This window comes from Oncorhynchus clarkii, chromosome 16 (genome assembly GCF_045791955.1).
Source record: "Oncorhynchus clarkii lewisi isolate Uvic-CL-2024 chromosome 16, UVic_Ocla_1.0, whole genome shotgun sequence".
Taxonomy (NCBI): domain Eukaryota; kingdom Metazoa; phylum Chordata; class Actinopteri; order Salmoniformes; family Salmonidae; genus Oncorhynchus; species Oncorhynchus clarkii.
Genome location: NC_092162.1, coordinates 27,043,607 through 27,065,503, shown reverse-complemented (window position 1 = coordinate 27,065,503; position 21,897 = coordinate 27,043,607). Strand labels below are relative to the sequence as shown.

At 39.1% G+C, this 21,897-nt stretch overlaps 1 protein-coding gene across 1 annotated transcript; it reads right to left on the bottom strand.

The window, feature by feature from the left end:
• Positions 1-7,610: 7,610 nt before the first annotated feature.
• Positions 7,611-13,619, bottom strand: LOC139368277 (calcium binding protein 5a). Its single transcript, XM_071107006.1, has 7 exons — positions 13,414-13,619; positions 12,455-12,504; positions 11,064-11,094; positions 10,523-10,666; positions 10,088-10,197; positions 8,358-8,505; positions 7,611-8,040 (listed from the first exon to the last, which is right to left on the bottom strand). The coding sequence occupies exons 2-7, from the start codon at positions 12,500-12,502 to the stop codon at positions 8,012-8,014; spliced, it is 510 nt and encodes a 169-aa protein (XP_070963107.1). The 5' UTR covers positions 12,503-12,504; positions 13,414-13,619; the 3' UTR covers positions 7,611-8,011.
• Between the last annotated feature and the right edge of the window lie 8,278 nt (positions 13,620-21,897).

The following is a 21,897-nucleotide window of genomic DNA, read 5'->3' as shown; positions in this document are numbered from 1 at the left end:
CAGAGGGCCTGTTGTCCGGACCTCTGGTAGTCTCTATGGGGGTGCCACAGGGTTCAATTCCCGGGCTGACTCTTTTCTCAGTAAATATCAATGATGTCACTCTTGCTGCTGGTGATTCTCTGATCCACCTCTACTCAGACATCACCATTCCATATACTTCTGGCCCTTCTTTGGACACTGTGTTAACAAACCTCCAGACGAGCATCAATGCCATACAACACTCCTTCCATGGCCTCCAACTGCTTTTAAATGCTAGTAAAACTTCCATTGTCTGCCTTTTCTTCCAGTTCTCTGCTGCCAATGACTGGAATGAATTGCAAAAATCACTGAAGCTGCAGTCTAATATCTTTAAGCATCAGCTGTCAGAGCAGCCTACCGATCACTGTATCTGTACACAGCCAATCTGTAAATAGCACACCCAACTAACTCATCCCCATATTGTTATTTATCTTCTTGTTCTTTTGCATGCCAGTATCTCTACTTGCACATCATCATCTACACATCTATCACTCCAGTGTTAATGCAAAATTGTAAATATTTCACATCTATGACCTATTTATTGCCTTACCTCCCTACTCTTCTACATTTGCACACACTGTACATATATTTTTCTATTGTGTTATTGACGGTACGTTTGTTTATGCATAACTCTGTTGTTTTTGTAGCACTGCTTTGCTTTATCTTGGCCAGGTCGCAGTTGTAAATGAGAACTTGGCCTACCTGGCCTACCTGGTTAAATAAAGGTGAAATAAAATAAATAAGTAAAATACTCCACTATTTCAATCTATTTAGTGCTACTTCAGGCCAACAACCTGAAAGGAAGGAACACTACCACTTACTGTAACACACCCTGTAACTCTTCTGATGTCAAGTCTCGCACACCAAAATACCTCTGCAGCCGCCACCTCAACCTCTATTTTCTGCAACTTACGTTCCATCCCTGCAGAACAGTTGATAACCATTGCTTAAATGCCAAAAATGCAATCTTACTGAAACATGTATCACTTGTTGGTTTATCCCTCTGTACTGGTACAGATCGAATACTCACACCACTCCTCTCAGGATCCCTCCCCCTTGACCCATCTTCCTCTACTTTCTTCACTGCCTCAGCATATGACAACTTCTGCACTAGACTAACCCTGGAAACCTCAACCTGCCTCTCTCACACAGGACATTTCTGATCCCCAGCCCCATGGGCACCCCTACAATTAACACATAACACTACTTTCCCCAATGCTACACCTTCCTTTGTCTCATGCTCTTCTGCACACTTCTCATACCTAGGAACCTCCCTCCTACACACTGCTGCCACATGCCCATAAGCTTGGCACCTGTAACAACGTAATGTATTTGGCACAAAAGCTCATACAGGATAACTTATATATCCTAACATAACTTTGTCGGGCAAAAGAACAGATTATGACTCTTCTGTTTCTCCACTCTTCCACCCAGTCTGCGTCACACCAAATGACGAGCATCACAAACACCGGGAATCTTCCCCTTCAGTTGGTCAGCTTTCACATTTACCGCTACCCCAGTAATCTCTCCTTTCAATGGTGCCCTTTTCTTGAGAGCAAAACCGTTCACATCTCTTGCCCCCATTCGTTTAACACGGAGTGCCTGCTCCCTCTGACCAGCAGAAACACAAACAATTATCACAAGGCCACTTCTGGTTACCCTCGCCTATTCCACAGCATCCAACTGTTTTTACCCACCCTGAAACCACCCTGAAACCACAAATGGATCAGCCAAAAACTTAACTACTGTCAAAGACTCATCTTTATCCTGACCCTCAGTGCAAGCCTCGGGCTCCGAGAACTTCCCCACACCTATGAACTCCAATACTTCGCCCTCATTCACTTCCATGTCTCCACCTGTCTTCAACGCACTCTGCTTACACTTTCTACCATTCTTCTTTAACTAACCAGCTCCTTTTTTCTCACCGTTTTTTTCCCACCTCTGCCTCTCCTTTCTCTCCATTGCTCCTCCGTATTCCAAGTATAAGTCTCGTTATGATAATGCTGCACTTCTCCTGACATACATCTTGTTCTTGACTTGTCAAGGGACGCCATTTAACTGGCTGTCACAATCTCTGTACAATCAGCACAATCCCCTCGGGATGTAACGCTCAACAGTGCATCCCGCTTGTAAAGCAGCTACTTTGTCTTGATGTTATTCTTTATCAATAGCTACCGCAACGCTTTTCCATTTCAAACAAGTGTGCTCCCTTTCTCACGGATTCCTCGATTCGCTTGCTCAGACCCTGTGCCCCTCAGTCACGCTCTGTCCAGAAATTACTTTTGATACCGGAAGAATAACTTTAGGAATGCCTTCTTCTTATTCTTCAGGTCCGCAAACAATGTTAATGGTGCATTTTTTTCATGATTACTGATGAATTAATTTATACATTTATAATTAGTAGGTCTTGTTATCTATTTTAACAAACCTTTTTGTATTTGTGTACTATATATACTGTATATGGTTTTTGTTGTTGTGTGGTTTTTGTATATAAGCCCTTGGGCTTCCAACCACACCTGCACACTGTTAAAAAAAAAGTAAAATAATTTTTTATTTTTTTATTTCACCTTTTATTTAACCAGGTATGGTAGTTGAGAACAAGTTCTCATTTGCAACTGCGACCTGGCCAAGATAAACGTATAGCAATTCGACACATACAACAACACACATGGAGTTACACATGGAATAAACAAAACATACAGTCAATAATACAGTAGAAAAAATAAAACAAAAAGTCTATATGCAGGGAGTGCAAATGAGGTAAGATTGTTCATCTGTATTGTTGTTTATCACCTGTTTTCTTTGGTGCAAATAAATCAATCAAATAATAAATCAATCAAATAAATGATGGACCTCGATTTCAGACAAAAAAATATAACACTGTTGCCCCATTAAATCTTTCTCTAAATTGATGTGTGACCTTCATAACATTCCACATTGCTCTAAACTGCATTAATGAATGATCTTCCTTTTATTCTATTGGTGAGAGACTGACCGTAATAGTGGAGGCTGGTGAAGGTGGAAAAATGTAACGGGCGAGCTCAAATCAAATTAAATCAAATTTTATTTGTCACATGCGCCGAATACAATGCAATGTAATTATTAACTCAGGATAGATAGTAATACAAGTAAAATGAAGAATAGAGTAGCAGCAGCATATAATAAGTGTACAATTGTGTGTGTGTGTATGTGTGTTTGTGTTGTTTCGGTATGCGTATGTGTGTGTCTGTGTGTATGTGTGTTGTTGGTATATATGTGTGTTTTATGTGTGTGTGTGCGCATGCAGTGTATGTGATGTGTGTGGGTTTTGTGTGAAAGTGTCAGTGTAGTGTGTGTTTGAGTGTGTACAGTATATAGTGTGTATACAGTGCCTTCATAAAGTATTCATACCCCTTGACTTATTCCACATTTAGTTGTGTTACAGCTTGAATTCATTTTTTTACAAATGTATTGAAAATGAAATACAGAAATATCTCATTTACATGCACTAACATTCAAATGTTAGGGGTCACCTAGAAATGTCCTTGTTTTTGAAAGAAATTGTAAATAATTGCCCATTAAAATATTATCAAATTGATCAGAAATACAATGTAGACATTGTTAATGTTGTAAATTACTATTGTAGATGGAAACGGCAGATTTTTAATGGAATATCTACATAGGCGTACAGAGGCCCATTATCAGAAACCATGTCTAGTTTGAGAAACAGACGCCTCACAAGTCCTCAACTGGCAGCTTCATTAAATAGTACCCGCAAAACACCAGTCTCAACGTCAACAGTGAAGAGGCGCCTCCGGGATGCTGGCCTTCTAGGCAGAGTTGCAAAGAAAAAGCTATATCTCAGACTGGCCAATAAAAATAAAAGATTAAGATGGGCAAAAGAACACAGACACTGGACAGCAGACTGGTCAGTCACTGGACGTCAACCCTATTGAGCTGTTGTGGGAACAGCTTGACCGTATGCAATTGTACATAAGATGTGCCCATCAAGCAATTCAACTTGTGGGCGGTGCTTCAGGAAGCATGGGATGAAATCTCTTCAGATTACCTAAACAAATTGACAGATAGAATGCCAAAGGTCTGCAAGGCTATAATTGCTGCAAATTAAGGATTATTTGACGAAAGTTTGAAGGACACAATTATTATTTCAATTAAAAATCATTATATATAACTTTGTCAACGTACGTCTTGACTATATTTCCTATTCCTTTTGCAACTCATTTCATGTATGTTTTCATGGAAAACAAGGACATTTCTAAGTGACCCCAAACTTTTAAACGGTAGTGTATGTATTCACACCCCTAAAAACTCAGATGATCCGTTCTCAGAAGTATTAACAGGAAATGGAGTCGTTTAAAGGGAATTCAATCCGGACACAAGGAAAGGGAGAGAGGGAAAGAGAAAGAGGCTTCAGGGATACAGGAGATTAGACCCTAAGAGCGTAGGGGTTAATACTGTCATGGATGGACTCACTATAAACTACTGTAGCCAGGGTTGCATCCAGGCATGTTGGAATTGACAGGGAGCAGAAAGAAAATCTATCCCCCAATGGTAGTGCATTATAGAAATGCACTATATAAGGAATACGGTGCCATTTGGGAAACGAGAGAGAGAGAGAGAGAGAGAGAGGGAGAGTGAGTGCGAGCAAGAGAAAGAAAGATTAATTTGGATTAATGAAAGTGAAGCCTGCCCTGGATGTTAGAGGGCTCACGCCATCAGCATTACAGCATTTTTTATCTCCCCCCTCCCCCCTAAATTATTAATCCCACATTTTGTTCAGTATTATAGTTGTGTTGTTTTTTTATATCAGGGACTTGGATTATGGACTTTGTCATCTGGCTGTGTAATTGCTTGATATTTCATTCTTAAAGGGCCAATGTGTTATCACCAGGCAGGCCAAAACTCCATCCCACCAAAACAGGCTGAAATTTCAGGCGGTTTTTTCAAACAGCTCTTTCAAAGGGCATTATTATAATTTTCACAATTTCCCTTTATTATTCCAACCTCATAACGTGGAAATATATATCAAACACGGGAAAATCAAGTTTTTGACTTTAAAATGCGCCAAAAAATGCCAGTTGAAATGTAAATTTCTCTCTCTGTCTCTCGCTCTCTCTCCTGCAAATGTTGATATCATCAAACTTTACAATTAAGCAAGTATAGTGGAACAACTTATTTAATATCATGTTATAATATGTTATAGTGCACCTGCAAGGGACTCCTAGGGATCCATCCCAACACTGTGACAAAAATCTGCGCAGCAACATTCTGACGCAGCTGTAGGAGTGCATCCCTTTTCAAAGCTCACTAAAATCACAGAATTTTATTATTTTCTACCTCAGTATGAATCCACAATTTGACACTGTAGTACGAGGCCTATGGTGTATGCACTTTCGACACAGCTGTATTTATTTTCTAGATTCCCTGTTTGACAGAATTGCAAATAAATTATTAGGTCTGGAAACGGTGTTCTGCGAGGGTGTCACATCACTTTTGTTAATTGGTGCTCTAAGCCATCGCGCCCCAGCTGTCAACCCGGTCTGATAACCTGCCCAGTCTGTCACGCATCTTACACTACCAGGCCTCTGTAGAAAAGTTGGCTTCCAAAACAGCACCCTATTCCCAATGTAGTGCACAACTGGTCAAAAGTAGTGCATACGTAGGGAATAGTGTGCCATATCGGAGTCTCACACAATGTCCACGTCAGCACTGTCAGTATGCTGCACCTGCACTATGTTTCTTGTTCAAAAATAATTGGCTTCCGAGTCTAATGAGTCGAACAAATGTGCAAAGACGAAGTGGAAAAGTATGTAACCCACTTCTACTACACTAGAAAGCTACTGGTCAGATTAACATACAAATCCCCCCCCCCCCCCCACCCAAAAGAGGGGGTGAGAATTTAATCAAAGTTAGAGCTTCTTAATTTAAGGAGGGACTCAGAGTGCACTTTTTCCTCTGCCAGATTTTTGGGCTCAAGAAAACGTTCAGTGTTTCGGCTTTTAATAGCTCCAAATCCGATGTTTTGACCAATTGACTCACGATGTCGTCATTTTGAGCCTGCATAGCATGAGAGGGGCTCTGTTAAATCACTAGAGTGTCCACTTTCGGTCACGCAATAACTTTTAACCTTCAAACGTCCTTCCTATCCCTATGCAGCCAACATCAAATCCTGAACCTTTTTATCCCACAGTGTAATCACAATGACTTATCTTTTTCATTGCCCAAGCCAAATACCCATAGTACCCACGTGTTCCGTTATGCAAACTCATCGTCATATCTTACTCATCATACAAATATTTTTTATACCAAAATGTATAGTTTCTTTGAAGTCTTTGCTCTACGATTATGTAAATCAACGTAAGGGTCAGCACTCAAATAATAGAATCGCGATGATGGTAATGTTGGGTCAATAGTAGTTTGATAAATTCATTCTTAGTGTGATTGTTAGAATATGAAGACCTATTGATGATCTGTCAATACCAGTTACAAGCATTTTTATTTAGACTGATTAACTATGTGTATAAGTATAACATTGAATAGCTATGTATGTGTAATTATTTCATATCTTCCTTCCTTCGTATCTGCCTTTCTACCCCTTATCACTTTCTCCACTCGTTTACATTAAATATTTCCCCTTATCTCATGAAGCCACTTTCAGACAGCTACGTTAAGTAACTCCACTCCCCAGCTTTCCCACTCCATCTTTCTTTCTCCACCATCTGTTCTCTACCAAACTTCCATTACACAGATTACAGATATTCTGATGATTTTCAAAGAAATGCAGATTAGTGGACATGTTGTTTATTTACAGGGGTTAATCCTGTCTGACTCCATTCATAAATTGATGGTGTCACTCTTATTTCACACTGAGTTGCCTCTAACCGTCTATATAAGAGGTCTGGATTTATGGGGTGTTCACATGCTATTAGAGTTATCTGAAGTCCGTAGTTCCGACTGGGAAATCTCACTTGAATGACCCTCCTGATCGTAATTACAAGTGGGAAACTCAGAGAAAATGTTAATTAACCAAGTTGTGACGTTTCACCACTGGCTTTTCACTTTATCAACTAAAAGATTACCACAAATTAGTTTTTGACAAATATTTACATATTTACAAATATGTAAATGTGAATAATGTAGCTAGTTTGACCATATTGTCAATGATAAGCAAGCTAGATAACTTTGTCTAGCTAGCTAAAATCGTATTGGTTGAACAATTGTTCTGACTTAAAAGCACTTGAACACAAACATGTTGGACTTATGACCTCCTTATTGGGAAGTTTCCCACATCCGACGACCATGTGAATGCCCCGTTAGTGTAAAGATACATATATTTGATCAAGTCTGCCAAATATCATATGCATGGACATTGATAACGGATGATTGTTCAACCGAAATTGGATTCAGAATGGTATGTTAACGCTCCTTTGACATAGGTTAAACATAACCAAAGTGTTTTTTTCCGAATAATTTATTGTAGAATACCTTCAAAAACGAAACAAAAAACAAGCTAGACAAATAGAATTGCATAATTTCCCATATATATATACAAATTACATAAAACAATGTATGTGCTTGAAAAAAGCATTTGTGGTCATGTTATTAATTATTGTATTATATATTTTTATTGTATTATGTGTGTTAATAAAATAATTGTATTAATATCATTTTTCAAATTGCATAAAAACATCCTGAAGATTGCATAGACATTCTATCTTTCTGTTAATGTGTGGCTGTGTATCAATTGCAGCCCTGTGTGTGTGTGTGTGTGTGTGTGTGTGTGTGTGTGTGTGTGTGCGCGCGTGGCTGTGTTTGTGTTTGGTTTTGGTTGTGGGGACATTTTGCCGGTCCCAACAAGGAAAAAGGCTATTTTAGGCTTAGGGTTAGGGGTTAGGGAAAATAGGATTTTAATGGGAATCAATTGTTTGATCCCCACAAGGATAGTAATACAAACGTGTGTGTGAGAAATAATCATTTTTCCAAGAAGTCCTCCTCACTGGCGTGACATCATTCTAACAAACTCTGTGGGAGAGAAAAAACGAGAATGTAAGATACTACACAAAACATACAGTACAAAATATAAATACAGTTCATTCATTAATATATACATCTGTATCACTTATATTCTGCAAATAGCTCCTCATTCATTCCCTACAGTAGGATTCAATGGTCAACAACAACAATGTCAATGTGTATTGGTGCTGTGTTTTTTGTCATCTGTTGTTTTGTCTATGCTGCCATTGTTGACGTCTGTGTTACTGCTGTTTGTGTCTAGAATACTGTAGCGTCTGACTATGTTATTTGTTTTTGTTTAGATGACCATTGTCAATTCTCCTTACCTTCAAAGTCTACTGTCCCGTCGCCGTTGTTGTCAGCCTCTCGTACCACAGAGTCAATCTCTCTTCGAGACATGTGCTCCCCCATCAGCTTGGTCATGGCGTTTCGTAACTCCTCTGTTGTGATCTCTCCGTCTCCGTCCGCGTCAAACTAACCAGAGAGGGGGCAAGGATTTGAGTTTGCATAATCAACCAGCTAGATAATATTATTAAACGGAGGGTAGCGAAGAGTACAATTCCAATGAAAGAGTCAGACTAATTGAAACCATATTGATCCAAACCCTGGTTAAGAGAATGGTATGAATGTACAAAGTCTTACCATCATACAAAATCATAACAAAACTAGAAAAAAGTGGTTCTGAGTAGGATTATGGTCTTGATATGGTGATATTGAACTAACTATCTTGCACTGACTCTATGCACGCACACTGGACTCGTTTATTGTTATTCGTTATTCACTATGTATTTATTCCTCTTGTCACTGTTTCTATTTTTATTTGAGATTTTTGTATCTTTTTCTTTAACTCCGCACTGATGGAAAATAACCTGTTAGTAAGCATTTCACTGTTAGTCTACGCCTGTTGTTTACACAACATGTGACAAATAGCATTTGATTTTCTATGGTCAGTGGTGGAAAAAATACCCAATAGTCATACTTGAGTAAAAGTAAAGGTACCTTGATACAAAATAACTCAATGTCACGGATCCCTCCGGAACTTTCATCACGCACACCTGCCCCTATTCCCACTGATTAGTATTGGTATATATGTGCCCTTTGATTTCCATGGTCTTGTCGATTATTGTTACAATATCCATCTGTGCGTGTGAGTACCTGGGCTTTCGTGCCCTTGTGGATTGCGCAGGTGGTTACGGGTCTCGTCCCGTGTGATGATCATTGTGCGCATGTGTTATTTATTTGAGGTACTCTTCGCTCTTTTGTTTGGGTTTCAACCCTGTGTTTTTGTAAAGTGTTTGTTTGGTCTTCGTCCCAGTGCCTTTACACAGCACGCCGTAATTTGGGTTTAATAAAAAAAACGATTACGCATTCCTGCGTCTGCCTCCGGATCCTTTATGCCAGCGTGACACTCCAGTAAAAATGAAAGTCACACAGTCAAATATTACTTGAGTAAAAGTCTAAAAGTATTTGGTTTTAAATATACTGTAATTTCTAAAATATTCTTAAGTATCAGAAGTCAAAGTAAAAGTATAAATCATTTCATAATCATTATATTAAGCAAATCAGACAGCAAAATGTCCTTGTTTTTTTTAATTACGGCAAGACAGGTGTACACTCCAATAGTTAGGCAATAATTTACAAACAAAGCATTTGTGTTTAGTGAGTCCACCAAATCAAAGGCAGTAGGGATGACCAGGAATGTTCTCTTGATAGGTGTGTGAATTTGACCATTTTCCTGTCCTGCTAAACATTAGAAATGTAACGAGTACTTATGGGTGTCAGGGAAAATGTATGGAGTAAAAAGTCCATTGATTCTTTTAGGAATGTAGTGGAGTAAAAGTTGTCAAAAATAGAAATAGCAAAGTAAAGTACAGATAACCCCCAAAAACGACGTACGTATTTTTACTTAAGTACCTTACACCACTGGATATGGTTGAATAGGGAGAGCATCAGGAAAGTTTTTTTTTGTTAGGGTATCATGTTGGTTGTCTTTGCACAATTCCCTGACCATTTCATATGGGTTATTCAGGGAACTTGGAAGACTTCTCTCTCTCACCTCTTTGAAAGCGTCCTTCAGTTCTTTCACGCCGATCATCCCAGCAGTCTCAGCCAGCAGCTTTGGGGCCATCAGCTCAACAAAGTCCTCAAAGTCTACTCTCCCACCAACTAGGAAATTGAAAGAGATTAAATCAATTATAACGAGAGTTCCACTAACCTTAATTTGCTCTAGTTATGACTGCTATTCTGGTACTGTGGTCCTCTTCAGTATATTTATCTGAAATACTTCTAGGGTTGCAAAATTCATGCAACTTTCCCAAAGTTCCCAGGTTTTTCTGAAGTCTTGGTTGGAGGATCCCCAGTTGGAGAATTCCCTCCCTCCTTATTCTCTCCTCATTCCTGCAACCGGGATTTATGACAAACCTGGGAATTTTCTAGAACCTGGGAAAGTTTCTTGAATTTTCAACAGAGAATTAATTGTCTAATGACTCACGGTTCATGTTGATGTTCTGGCTCAGCTCGATCAGCTCCATCTCAGTGGGCATGTAGCCCATTGTCCTCATCAGGTTGCCCAGGTCCTTGCAGCTGATCAGCCCATCCTTGTCCTTGTCGAACTCAGCAAACGCCTCGCGCAGCTCTGAGAGACAGTAGGAACAACTTATCATTCTAAAAAGATACTGTGAGAGACCAAGAGTTGGCAAACCTCTTGGGGAAGTTGGAACATTTCTTTCTCTGTATTTTCATTTGCTTCAGAGGGTACATACATCTATAATGGAATGAAGACTGTTTTTGAGTTTTCTTCAAGATACATGATACATGAAACATAATTGGTAGATGGACATTTGAAATTTACTGTAAGGATAATCTTATAAAAAAGTATTTTCCATTTGATCAGAAATCAACCAACATTGAGCATTATTTAGAAATTGGTTGTAAAAAGTTACTAATATAACTTAGAAACCCTGTTACATTGACCAAATGGAATGGAGGACAAATGGAAAGAGTGAGATGACGCTGACACAATTTTCTTTTACCTTCAATTTCGTCATCGGCCAGCTCTCTGTCCTGCAAACAGTATTTACCAGAGTAAATTTATGTCGGATTTGATAGAATGTCTGCTTAGAGAGATGGTACAGTAAGTTGCATGAAGAATACTTCAATTTAACATATTACCATAAAGTGTGCTTTTCATTTGATACATGATAATGCAAATATTTCTCTATAACACAACACCTAATATTTTTCTACTCTCTCTCACCCCCCCCCCCCCCCCCCCCACACACACACACACACACACACACACACGCACGTGCGCGCTCACACATGAAAAGCATCCTTTCCCTATTGCACCCAACATTTTGATTTAAAATGACACAAACCGAAATGAGATTATGCCCAGATATTTAGAGCGGTTAGAGTGCATGTGCAAGGCATGTGCAAGGCTACCCATATATGAAAATAATGCCCATCTAGCAGGCAATATTTGGGGAGTATGAACCACATGTAGTTCAGCTAGTAATTTAACTACATTATTTGCAGTAGCTTGGTGGTAGTTGAACCAAATTCAAATCTAGGTAGTTTTTTCATTGGTTAAATACTTTTTTGCCATGTAGTGGTGTTGCTAACTACAGGAACTACATTTTTTTTGCAAAAATAAAACATAAAATAGGTGATGTAGGCAATAATTTATTTTCTTTTTCGGCATCAGACCTACTTAATTGTCACTTGAAATTTTTTTTGTAATGTTAAATATGCTATATTACACATTCTGGTAGCATATGGCTGTGAAAGTGATCTGTCTTGCAAATTGTAGTCTATTCACATTAGAAGAAGTTAAGCTATACTAAAATTATCCTTAAGCTTTTGTGTGTGTATGTGTGTTGTTCTTTAAATAAATGTAATGAATGACTTTATCAAAGTAACTTTAGTTAAGTAAACTACATTTTCTTAAGGGTAGATTTAGTTAGCTTAACTTCTTCCAGTGTGAATAAATTGGTAGCTTGGTAAACTATATTTTCAAAGTAGCTTCCCCAGCGCTGCTAGCAGGTAGAGAGATAATGCCCATCTTTCTCTCTTTCTCTCTCACTCTCTCTCAATTCAATTCAATTCAAAGGGATATATTGGCAAAGCAAGAGAAATAGATAATAAACAAAGGTTAAATAAACAATAAAAAATGAACAGTAAACATTACACTCACAAAAGTTACAAAGGAATGGAGACATTTCAAATGTCATGTTATGGCTATATACAGTGTTGTAACGATGTGCAAATAGTTAAAAGTACAAAAGGGAAAATAAATAAACATAAATATGTCTCTCTCTCTATAATATTTTTTTTCTTCACAATCCACTCAACATATCATATTAGTTTGCCAGCACTTCCACACACACAGCATATTTTAGAATAAAATGTTTGTAAAACTTACAATATGCTTCCCTCCCCTCAGGAAGACACATGCTGCTCCTAAACTCATGTCTGTTAGATAGGGAAACAGTCAAAGATTAGCAAAGGTCCCTTGTCGTTCTTTAATTAAATGTATTTTACTTTATTGTACTCTACTCTTCTGTGTTTGGCATCACTGGGGGGGACAGGATTAGTCTGCACTGACTAGTCTGTTTTTGTGATCTACAGGATTGAATATTTATACATGTTAATATTTAAAGTATATGTTTGTACTTTGAGTGTTTGTACTTCACATTTACATTTGAGTTATTTAGGAGACGCTCTTATCCAGAGCGACTTACAGTTAGTGCATTCGTCTTAAAATAGCTAGGTAAGACAACCACATATCTCAGTCACAGTAAGAACATTTTTCCTCAGTAAAGTAGCTATCAGCAAATTCAGTTAGTTTAAAAGTGTGAGTGTGAGTGTGAGTGTGTGTGTGTGTGTGTGTGTGTGTGTGTGTGTGTGTGTGTGTGTGTGTGTGTGTGTGTGTGTGTGTGTGTGTGTGTGTGTGTGTGTGTGTGTGTGTGTGTGTGTGTGTGTGTGTGTGTGTGTGTGTCAGGTAACCTAACAGTATAGCGGCAGGTAGCCTAGCGGTCAACAGTGTTGGGCCAGTAAAACCGTAAGGTTGCTGGTTCGAATCACCGAGCCGACTAGGTGAAAATCTGTCGATATGCCCATGAGCAAGGCGCTTAACCCTAGCAAGTCACTCTGGATAAGAGTGTGTGTTGTTTTTCAATAAAACATATGTATTGATACTAAAACTATATGCATGGTGAAAATCCATTGTATTTTCCTTTCCATTTCTATTGTAGGCTTTTTAATCCACATACAGCATCTATGACTGTCACACAGTAAATTAATGCAGGCATTATCATGATGATGTTTATCTGCAAATGTTGCTATTTTGTAAACAAAACAGAATGGTGTATATTCACTTACCGTTTTATTTTCCTCTTCACTCAAGTATGTGCATCAATATCCCTACTGTCGGAGATGAGTGGATAGCCCTCTTTCTCTCTTCTCCTCTTTTCCCCTCTGCTCTATATGTGTCCACTCCCCCTTTCAGCAGTCTGCCCTGCCTCTCTGTCTGACTGACCGACACTCTTGAATTCTGTGAGGATGGTGAGAAGGTGTGGTGTGTCTAAGGCTGCATTTAGGATGGAGGGGTATATGAGTGACAGGAGTGGGATGGGGGAGGGTTTGGAAGGCTGGTCATGGATGATCGAATCGGTTGTAAATGATTACAACTGATATGGGTATTTTTATAAACTAGGGTAACAGTGAGGATTTCCTACACTGGACAACTTGTTATCAAACTGTTGATAAGTCACTGATAATAATCTGCCCAATTTTTTCATGTCATTCCATGAAGATATAAGGGGGATCATAGCTATATTCAATACAATTGATGAGTTGATTTAAAACCTGTTTAACGCTTTATAATGGACATGGTCGGTGTCTTGAGGGATTTGTCCAAAATCGTGTAACTTAAAACATTACTTTTCTGTTCTTGCATTTATGGCAGTGTAAGTTGTTATTATATCATAAATTAAGCATTAATCAGTTAAATTAGACATTGAACTTGAACCCTGTAAGAATCCAGGATCTAACTGTTGGACAGTGTTTTGTATAGACCGCTCAGAAATGCAGTGTAACGTCTTAACATTTCGTTAAGCAAAGCGTCAACACAGGACTAAGATCGAATCGCACTAAACCAGCTCCGACACTCGTCAAATCTGGCAGGACTTGCAAACTATTACAGACTACAAAGGGAAGCACAGCCGATAGCTGTCCAGTGATATGAGCCTTCCAGACGAGCTAAAAAACTTCTATGCTCGATACTAGGCAAGTAACACTGAAACACGCATGAGGGAATTAGCTGTTCCGGACGACTATGTCATCACGCTCTCCACACCCAAGTAAGACTGTAAAACAGGTCAACATTCAATAGGCCGCAGGGCCAGACGGATTACCAGGACATGTACTCCGAGAATGTGCTGACCATCTGGCAAGTGTCTTCACTGACATTCAACCTCTCCCTGTCTGAGTCTGTTATACCAACATGTTTCAAGCAGACCACCATAGTCCCTGTGCCAAAAAACACTAAGGTAACCTGCCTAAATGACTACCGACCCGTAGCACTCACATCTGTAGCCATGAAATGCTTTGAAAGTCTGGTCATGGCTCACATCAATACCATTATCCCAAAGACACTAGACCCACTCCAATTTGCATACCGCCCCAACAGATCCACAGATGATGCAATCTCTATTGCACTCCACACTGCCCTTTCCCACCTGGACAAAGGAACACCTATGTGAGAATGCTATTCATTGACTACAGCTCAGCGTTCAACACCATAGTGCCCTCAAAGCTAATCACTAAGTTAAGGACCCTGGGAATAAACAGCTCCCTCTGCAACTGGATCCTGGACTTCCTGATGGACTGCCCCCAGGTGGAAAGGGTAGGTAACAACACATCCGCCATGCTGATCCTCAACACGGGGACCCCTCAGGGTGCGTCCTCAGTCCCCACATGTACTCCCTGTTCACTCATGACTGCACGGCCAGGCACGACTCCAACACCATCATTAAGTTTGCCGATGACACAACAGTGGTAGGCCTGATCACAGACAACGATGAGACAGCCTATAGGGAGGTGGTCAGAGACCTGACTGTGTGGTGCAAGGACAACAACCTTTCCCTCAATGTGATCAAGACAAAGGAGATGATTGTGAACTACAGGAAAAGGAGGACCGAGCAGGCCTTTTATCTTTTATGTGTGACATCCCAATGTCACACATTGGCCCCAATATTTATAGAAAGACTCATATACATCATATGAAATAAGTCTCTCACTGTTGCCGCCTGTTATAGACCCCCCTCAGCTCCCAGCTGTGCCCTGGACACCATATGTGAATTGGTTGGCCCTCATCAATCTTCAGAGTTCATTCTGTTAGGTGGCCTAAACTGGGATATGCTTAACACCCCAGCAGCCCTACAATCTAAAATAGATGCCCTCAATCTCACACAAATTATCAAGGAACCCACCAGGTACAACCCTAAATTCGTAAACATGGGCACCCTCATCGATATTATCCTGACCAACTTGTACTTCAAATACACCTCTACTGTTTTCAATCAGGATCTCAGCAATCACTGCCTCATTGCCTGCATCCACTATGGGTCTGCGGTCAAACGACCACCCCTCATCACTGTCAAATGCTCCCTGAAAAACTTCTGCGAGCAGGCCTTTCTAATCGACCTGGCCCGGGTATCCTGGATGGATATTGACCTCATCCCATAAGTGGAGGATGCCTGGTAATTCTTTAAAAGTAATTTCCTCACCATCTTAAATAAGCATGCCCTTTCAAAAAATGTAGAACTAAGAACAGATGTAGCCCTTGGTTCACTCCAGACCTGACTGCTCTTGACCAGCACAAAAACATCCTGTAGCGGACTGCAATAGCATTGAAAAGTCCCTGCGATATGCAACTGTTCAGGGAAGTCAGGAACCAATACACGCAGTTAGTCAGGAAAGCAAAGGCTAGCTTTTTCAAACTGAAATTTGCATCCTTTGGCTCTAGCTCCAAAAAGTTTTGGGACACTGTAAAGTCCATGGAAAACAAGAGCACCTCCTCCCAGCTGCCCACTGCCCTGAGGCTAGGTAGCACGGTCACCACCGATAAATCCATGATAATCGAACATTTCAATAAGCATTTCTCTACGTCTGGCCATGCTTTCCTTCTGGCTACCCCAACCCCAGCCAACAGCCCCCCCCCCCCCCCCCCCCCCCCCCGCCCACGCAGCTACCTGCCCGAGCCTCCCCAGCGTCTCTTTCACCCAAATCCAGATAGCAGATGCTCTGAAAGAGCTGCTAAACCTGGTCAGTCACTTTAAACATCAGCTATCTGAGCAGCTAACCGATCCCTGCAGTTGTATATAGCCCATCTGTAAATAGCCCACCCAATCTACCTACCTCATCCCCATATCGTTTTTATTTACTTTTCGGCTCTTTTGCACACCAGTATCACTACTTGCACATCATCATCTGCTCATCTATCACTCCAGTGTTAATCTGCTAAACTGTAATTACTTCGCTACTATGGCCTATTTATTGCCTTACCTCCTCATGCCATTTGCACACCCTGTATATAGACTTTCTTTTTTTTCTATTGTGTTATTGACTGTATGCTTGTTTATTCCATGTGTAACTCTGTGTTGTTGTTTGTGTCACACTGCTTAGCTTTATCTTGGCCAGGTCGCAGTTGTAAATGAGAACTTGTTCTCAACTAGCCTTCCTGGTTAAATAAAGGTGAAATAAAAAATATACTGTATAGTGTGATAAGCTCAACGGATGTTGTTAACATACATATGTAACAAAAGGAGTAAACTATTTTCTCCATAGAATACAAGTTACAAAACATTGTAACTTGAAGAGCATAATAGCATATCAGTGGGCCAGGGTCCTGACTGTGTATGTGTGTGTGTGACTGTGTCCACAGTCCTGACCCTTTCCCCTCTGCCTGTCTCGAGCTGTTATGTAAAATCATCGAAAATCTGTTTGCATAAGAGATTTAATCCACGGCTTTAGCCCGACAGGAACTTATACAGATTTCATTATAATTTTGGTTATTGCGCAGCTGGGGCAGCGGCCGAGGTTACGTAAGGCTGAGTTAGGTGAGAGAGGGAATGGGGGGAGAGAAGGGAATGGGGGATGTGGGGTAGAGAGGAAGGAAGAAAAAGGGTAAAGAGTACGGCATGTTTTGATTTGATTTAATTGAACTTTTTTTTTAGGCAGGGGAGTCCCTATGAGACCAAGGTTTATTTTCCAAGGGAGCCCTGAATGACAAGACCAAGCAAATACAAAAACCACAATTATAAAAAAAAAAACCATATTCCTCTACCAACAATCTGAATTGCCCGAAAGGCACCAATGTGCTCAACTGTAGGGTATTCTGAACATTGTTCCATAAGTGAGGTGAGAGGAAACTTAAAGCCATTTTACCTAAACCTGTAGTGACAGAAGGAATTTCAAGAATAAATGAACAGACTGCGCTGTGGTAAATTGCATCTAATGGTTTTAACGATGTGGCAGCTGCATTCATGTTGATGATGTCGCCACAGTCTAGGACCGGAAGGAATGTCGACTGAATGATTTGCTTTCTACTCTTAAGCGAGAGGCACAACCTACTGTACTTCTTCTATACAAGAAGCCGAGAAATGTTTTGGGCTCCCGAGTGGCTCAGCGGTCTAAGGCACTGCATCTCAGTGCTAGAGGTGTCACTACAGACCCTGGTTTGATTCCAGGCTGTATCACAACCGGCCGTGATTGGGAGTCCCATAGGGAGTCTCACAATTGACCCGGTGTTAGGGTTTGGCCGGGGTAGGCCGTCATTGTAAATAAGAATTTGTTCTTAAAGGACATTCCTGGTTAAATTAAAAAGCCCAGTTTTATTTTCAGCTTCTTAGTACACACATCTATATTAGACCACTAATTCTATATTCTAATGCACAGATATTTGTAAGCATGTGTAGATGGACAGAGGGAAAGATATGAAGGTTAAATAAATGGAAGGTTTTGAGAGGGGTAGATGGATTTCAAGTCAGGCTGGGCAGCTGTCAGAGTTTGATTTGCGATTCAAACAACAACAAAGTAGGGGTAAATGGCTAATGGATGGGGCTGGAGAAATTTAACCAATCTCAAATGAACAAACAGAGCTATGGCTGCAAGAACTGAAATGGATAGTTTTCACCATATTTTTAAGCCATACAGTGTTTGTTTACAATTACATTGTTTACAAACAATGGAGTAAAACAGGCTTATATACAGTATTTGGGGTTCAGTTGTGGAAAGACAGTTGAACTAAGCTCATGAGGCATGTGTAAGTTCTATTCTTCAAGAATCAATGGCATTTGTTTTAATGTCACGTTCTGACCTTAGTTCCTTTGTTATGTCTTTGTTTTAGTATGTTCAGGGCGTGAGTTGGGTGGGTTGGCTATGTTGATTTTTCTATAATTTGGGATTTTCTGTGTTCGGCCTGGTATGGTTCTCAATCAGAGGCAGCTGTCAATCGTTGTCCCTGATTGAGAATCAAACTTAGGTAGCCTGGTTTCACTTTTGAGTTGTGGGTGTTTATTTTCTGTTCTGTGTGTTGTTGTCTGTCTAGAGAGACTAGTGGGGACAGGGTGGCATGGTGTGACAGTATAATCTAAAATATGGTCAAATTCCAATTGCAAAGGATGAAGAACCAAAGTACAGATAAAGATCAAACATTTTGGAGGAGTCTGGGAATATAAATAAGAAAATGGATCATCTAGATTTTAGTGATGTCATTGTTTGTTTGGGTGTTTTTAGACTTAGCAATCAAAAACATGTTATCTTCAGTCTGAAGGTTTTAGAAATGTAAATGTTGTGATGATTTTCTTATGTTTGGCAATTAAAAGCTGATCATAATAATGAATTCATACAGTTTACACATTTTTATTTAACTAGGCAAGTCAGTTAAGAACAAATTCTTATTTACACTGACAACCTAGGAACAGTGGGTTAACTGCCTTGTTCAGGGGCAGAACAACAGATTTTTACCTTGTCAGCTCTGGGATTTGATCTAGCAACCGTTCGGTTACTGGCACACACTCTAACCACTAGGCTACCTGCTGCCCCCACATCTGTAATAACTCTTAAATACAGAGTCCTTAAAACATGTAAAAGCATGAAAACATTGTCACATCAACAGAACTTCAGAACATTTGCATTACACATTTAAATCTGTAAGCTTATTGTATTGTGTATCTCTGTTTTTTGTATTTTTATGGTATGGGGTGATGTATTGTATTGGGCAATGTGACGTCTAGTGTATACTGTATTTTTTTATGTTGCGGGTTTTGTGTCGGTTTGATATTTAAACAGACTTGAATTTTTTAATTTCCCCCGGTGTGATTAATAAAGTTGAATTGAATTGCATTAAATTGAGTTGAATTGAATTCATGTAATTTAAATATTACACCTTCATAACGTATACATAATTCATTGTGTAATATTAATAATCGCAGGCTGCAGCAGATTGACATAGTAGGGTTTTCTATACCAACATGCTGCTTAGATCTGGAGATCATGGTTTCAGATTTGAAAATAATGAAGTCAGATGGTCCACAAGAAAAGAAACAGAGAAACAGAATTGATGACACAATGTTGAATGGTGTAAGCATTTTTTCCCTTGTATTTACATTGTGTTGTGGTGTTTTGACTTTAATATTGCACAACAGAGATTACGTTGAGTGGATTATGAGAGCAAAGGATAGACTGTGAACGTGTGTGTGCATGAGTGACAATGAAGCACGATAGAGTATTGAATACTTATCTAATACGCAACTAATGCTTTTCATGTTATCTCGGTGTGACTGATGATCGTCCTATAATCTCTGTCACTTATCAAAAGAGATGACTAATATAAATTACCAGCCATTGTTTATGGAACAGTTTATGAGTACCACATTTATTAATTTATATTAATGTCTTGATTACTTTCTTATGTCATTCTCGCTGGCACCAAAAGTAAAAAAAAAAAAAAATGTGTTGATGGGGACAGAATGCGGTTGGACCATCAACTAATTGGCATTTATATTACTCTTACAGAATTTCCACGTGGGAGAGGATATTGGAAATGTAATCAAAGCCTAAGAATTTGTAAAGAACTTTTACCGACATAACATAGGTACAGCAGATCCCCTTATTGTATGAGACACTTTTAAATGTGCCTTTCGAGGCCATGCAGTTCAGTACTCATCTCTAAAACAAAAGCAATTTAGGTCAAAAGAGTCCATATTAACAAAGCAAATTTGAAGGACTAATAGTACAGATAGATAGCAATAAAAACTGTACCATAGTGGAACATAACAAGTTAGAGGAAAAACAAAAAGAAATTGAGGAACTTATTCAAGAAGGTTCAAGTGTAGTATATATTGTAAAAAATAAAGAGAACTGAATGAAACATGGGGGAAAATGCACCAAATAATTTTTGAATTTTGTGACCAATGATAGAGTCACCCATGATTCACCAAACAATATTTTGAAAGAGGAAGCAAAGTTCTTTAAGCACATGTTTTCATTTCAGTCTCCTCCATCTCCACGAACCAAAAATAACTGTATGGATTATTTTTCTATTAATAATGTACAATGAACAGCTGTACAGCAAGACTCATGTGAAGGCCAAATTACAGAGGAAGAACTTCTTGATGCAATTAAAGCATTTAAGTCTGGAAAACTCTGGGTTAGATGCCATACCAGTGGAGGTATACCAAACCTTTTTTGATATATTCAGAGGACAAATATTAGCATGTTTCAACCACACCCACAAAAACGGTAGATTATCAGATACTCAACAAGAAGGTCTGATTTCATTATTACTGAAGCAGGTGGCAAGTGGTAAATACAAAGATCCGGTCCATTTTAATAGAAAGTTGGCAAAAATAGATACGATTTTGCTGCCATGGAAAGGAAAATTCCTGTCTTTTTGTGGAAAAATCACCCTGATGAACTCTTTAGTCATGTCCCAGTTTACCTATCTGCTTATGGTCTTGCCTACACCTTGCGACCTGTTTTTTAAATTATATGAGCAAAAAATATTTAATTTAATTTGGATTGGCAAGCCAGGCAAAATTAAACGGGCCTGTTTATATAATGAATATATATATATATATGGAGGGCAGAAATGATTAAACATTAAAGCATTACACCTCTAAATAAAAGTGTCAGTCAATCAAAAATTATATTTAATCCAAACTGTTTCTCTAGCAGATTAGTAACAATGTCTCACCCCATGTTCAAGAATAGCATTTTCCCCTTTATACAGATTACAACCTTTCACTTTCAGTTATTTTAAAATTAAATAATCTACAAAATATCCCTATTTTTAAAACACGCCATAGAAAGTTGTTTGCAATTTCAGTTTAATCCACCAGAAAAGACTGAACTAACAATACAACAAATATTGTGGTTAAACTCAAATATACTAATTGATAAAAAAAGTTATAATCTTTGTAAATTCTATCATAAATAGGACTGTTGGAGTTATATCACACATGCAGCTAACAAAAATATATTAACATGTCTGCTCTACCCAGAATAAAACCAACTAATTGCAGCTTTACCACAAAAATGGAAGAGGCAAGTGGAAGTGGGAAAAAGGAACTTGACTGTTGGCCCTGCATTAAAGACCAAAATTGGTTAAAGAAGATTGTGATGAATAAAAAAGTATACCAGTTTCATTTTAGGACCAAAAAATTGACAGCTGTGCCATATATATTGCAAAATAGTTGGGCAAAGATGTCCCGATTTTTGATGTACCGATTCCATGGCACATGGTTTATGAACTGATACGCAAAACTTCGGTAGATTCAAAACTTATATTTTTCTGCTTAA

Bases quoted from the DNA above. Each gene is read 5' to 3' on its own strand.
- LOC139368277 (XM_071107006.1), bottom strand. From the start codon at position 12,502: ATGAGTTTAGGAGCAGCATGTGTCTTCCTGAGGGGAGGGAAGCATATT. The intron at 11,095-12,454 runs GTAAGTTTTACA...TACTGTTTGCAG, and splicing joins TGAGGGGAGGGAAGCATATT to GACAGAGAGCTGGCCGATGA. The intron at 10,198-10,522 runs GTGAGTCATTAG...TCAATTTCCTAG, and splicing joins CCAGAACATCAACATGAACC to TTGGTGGGAGAGTAGACTTT.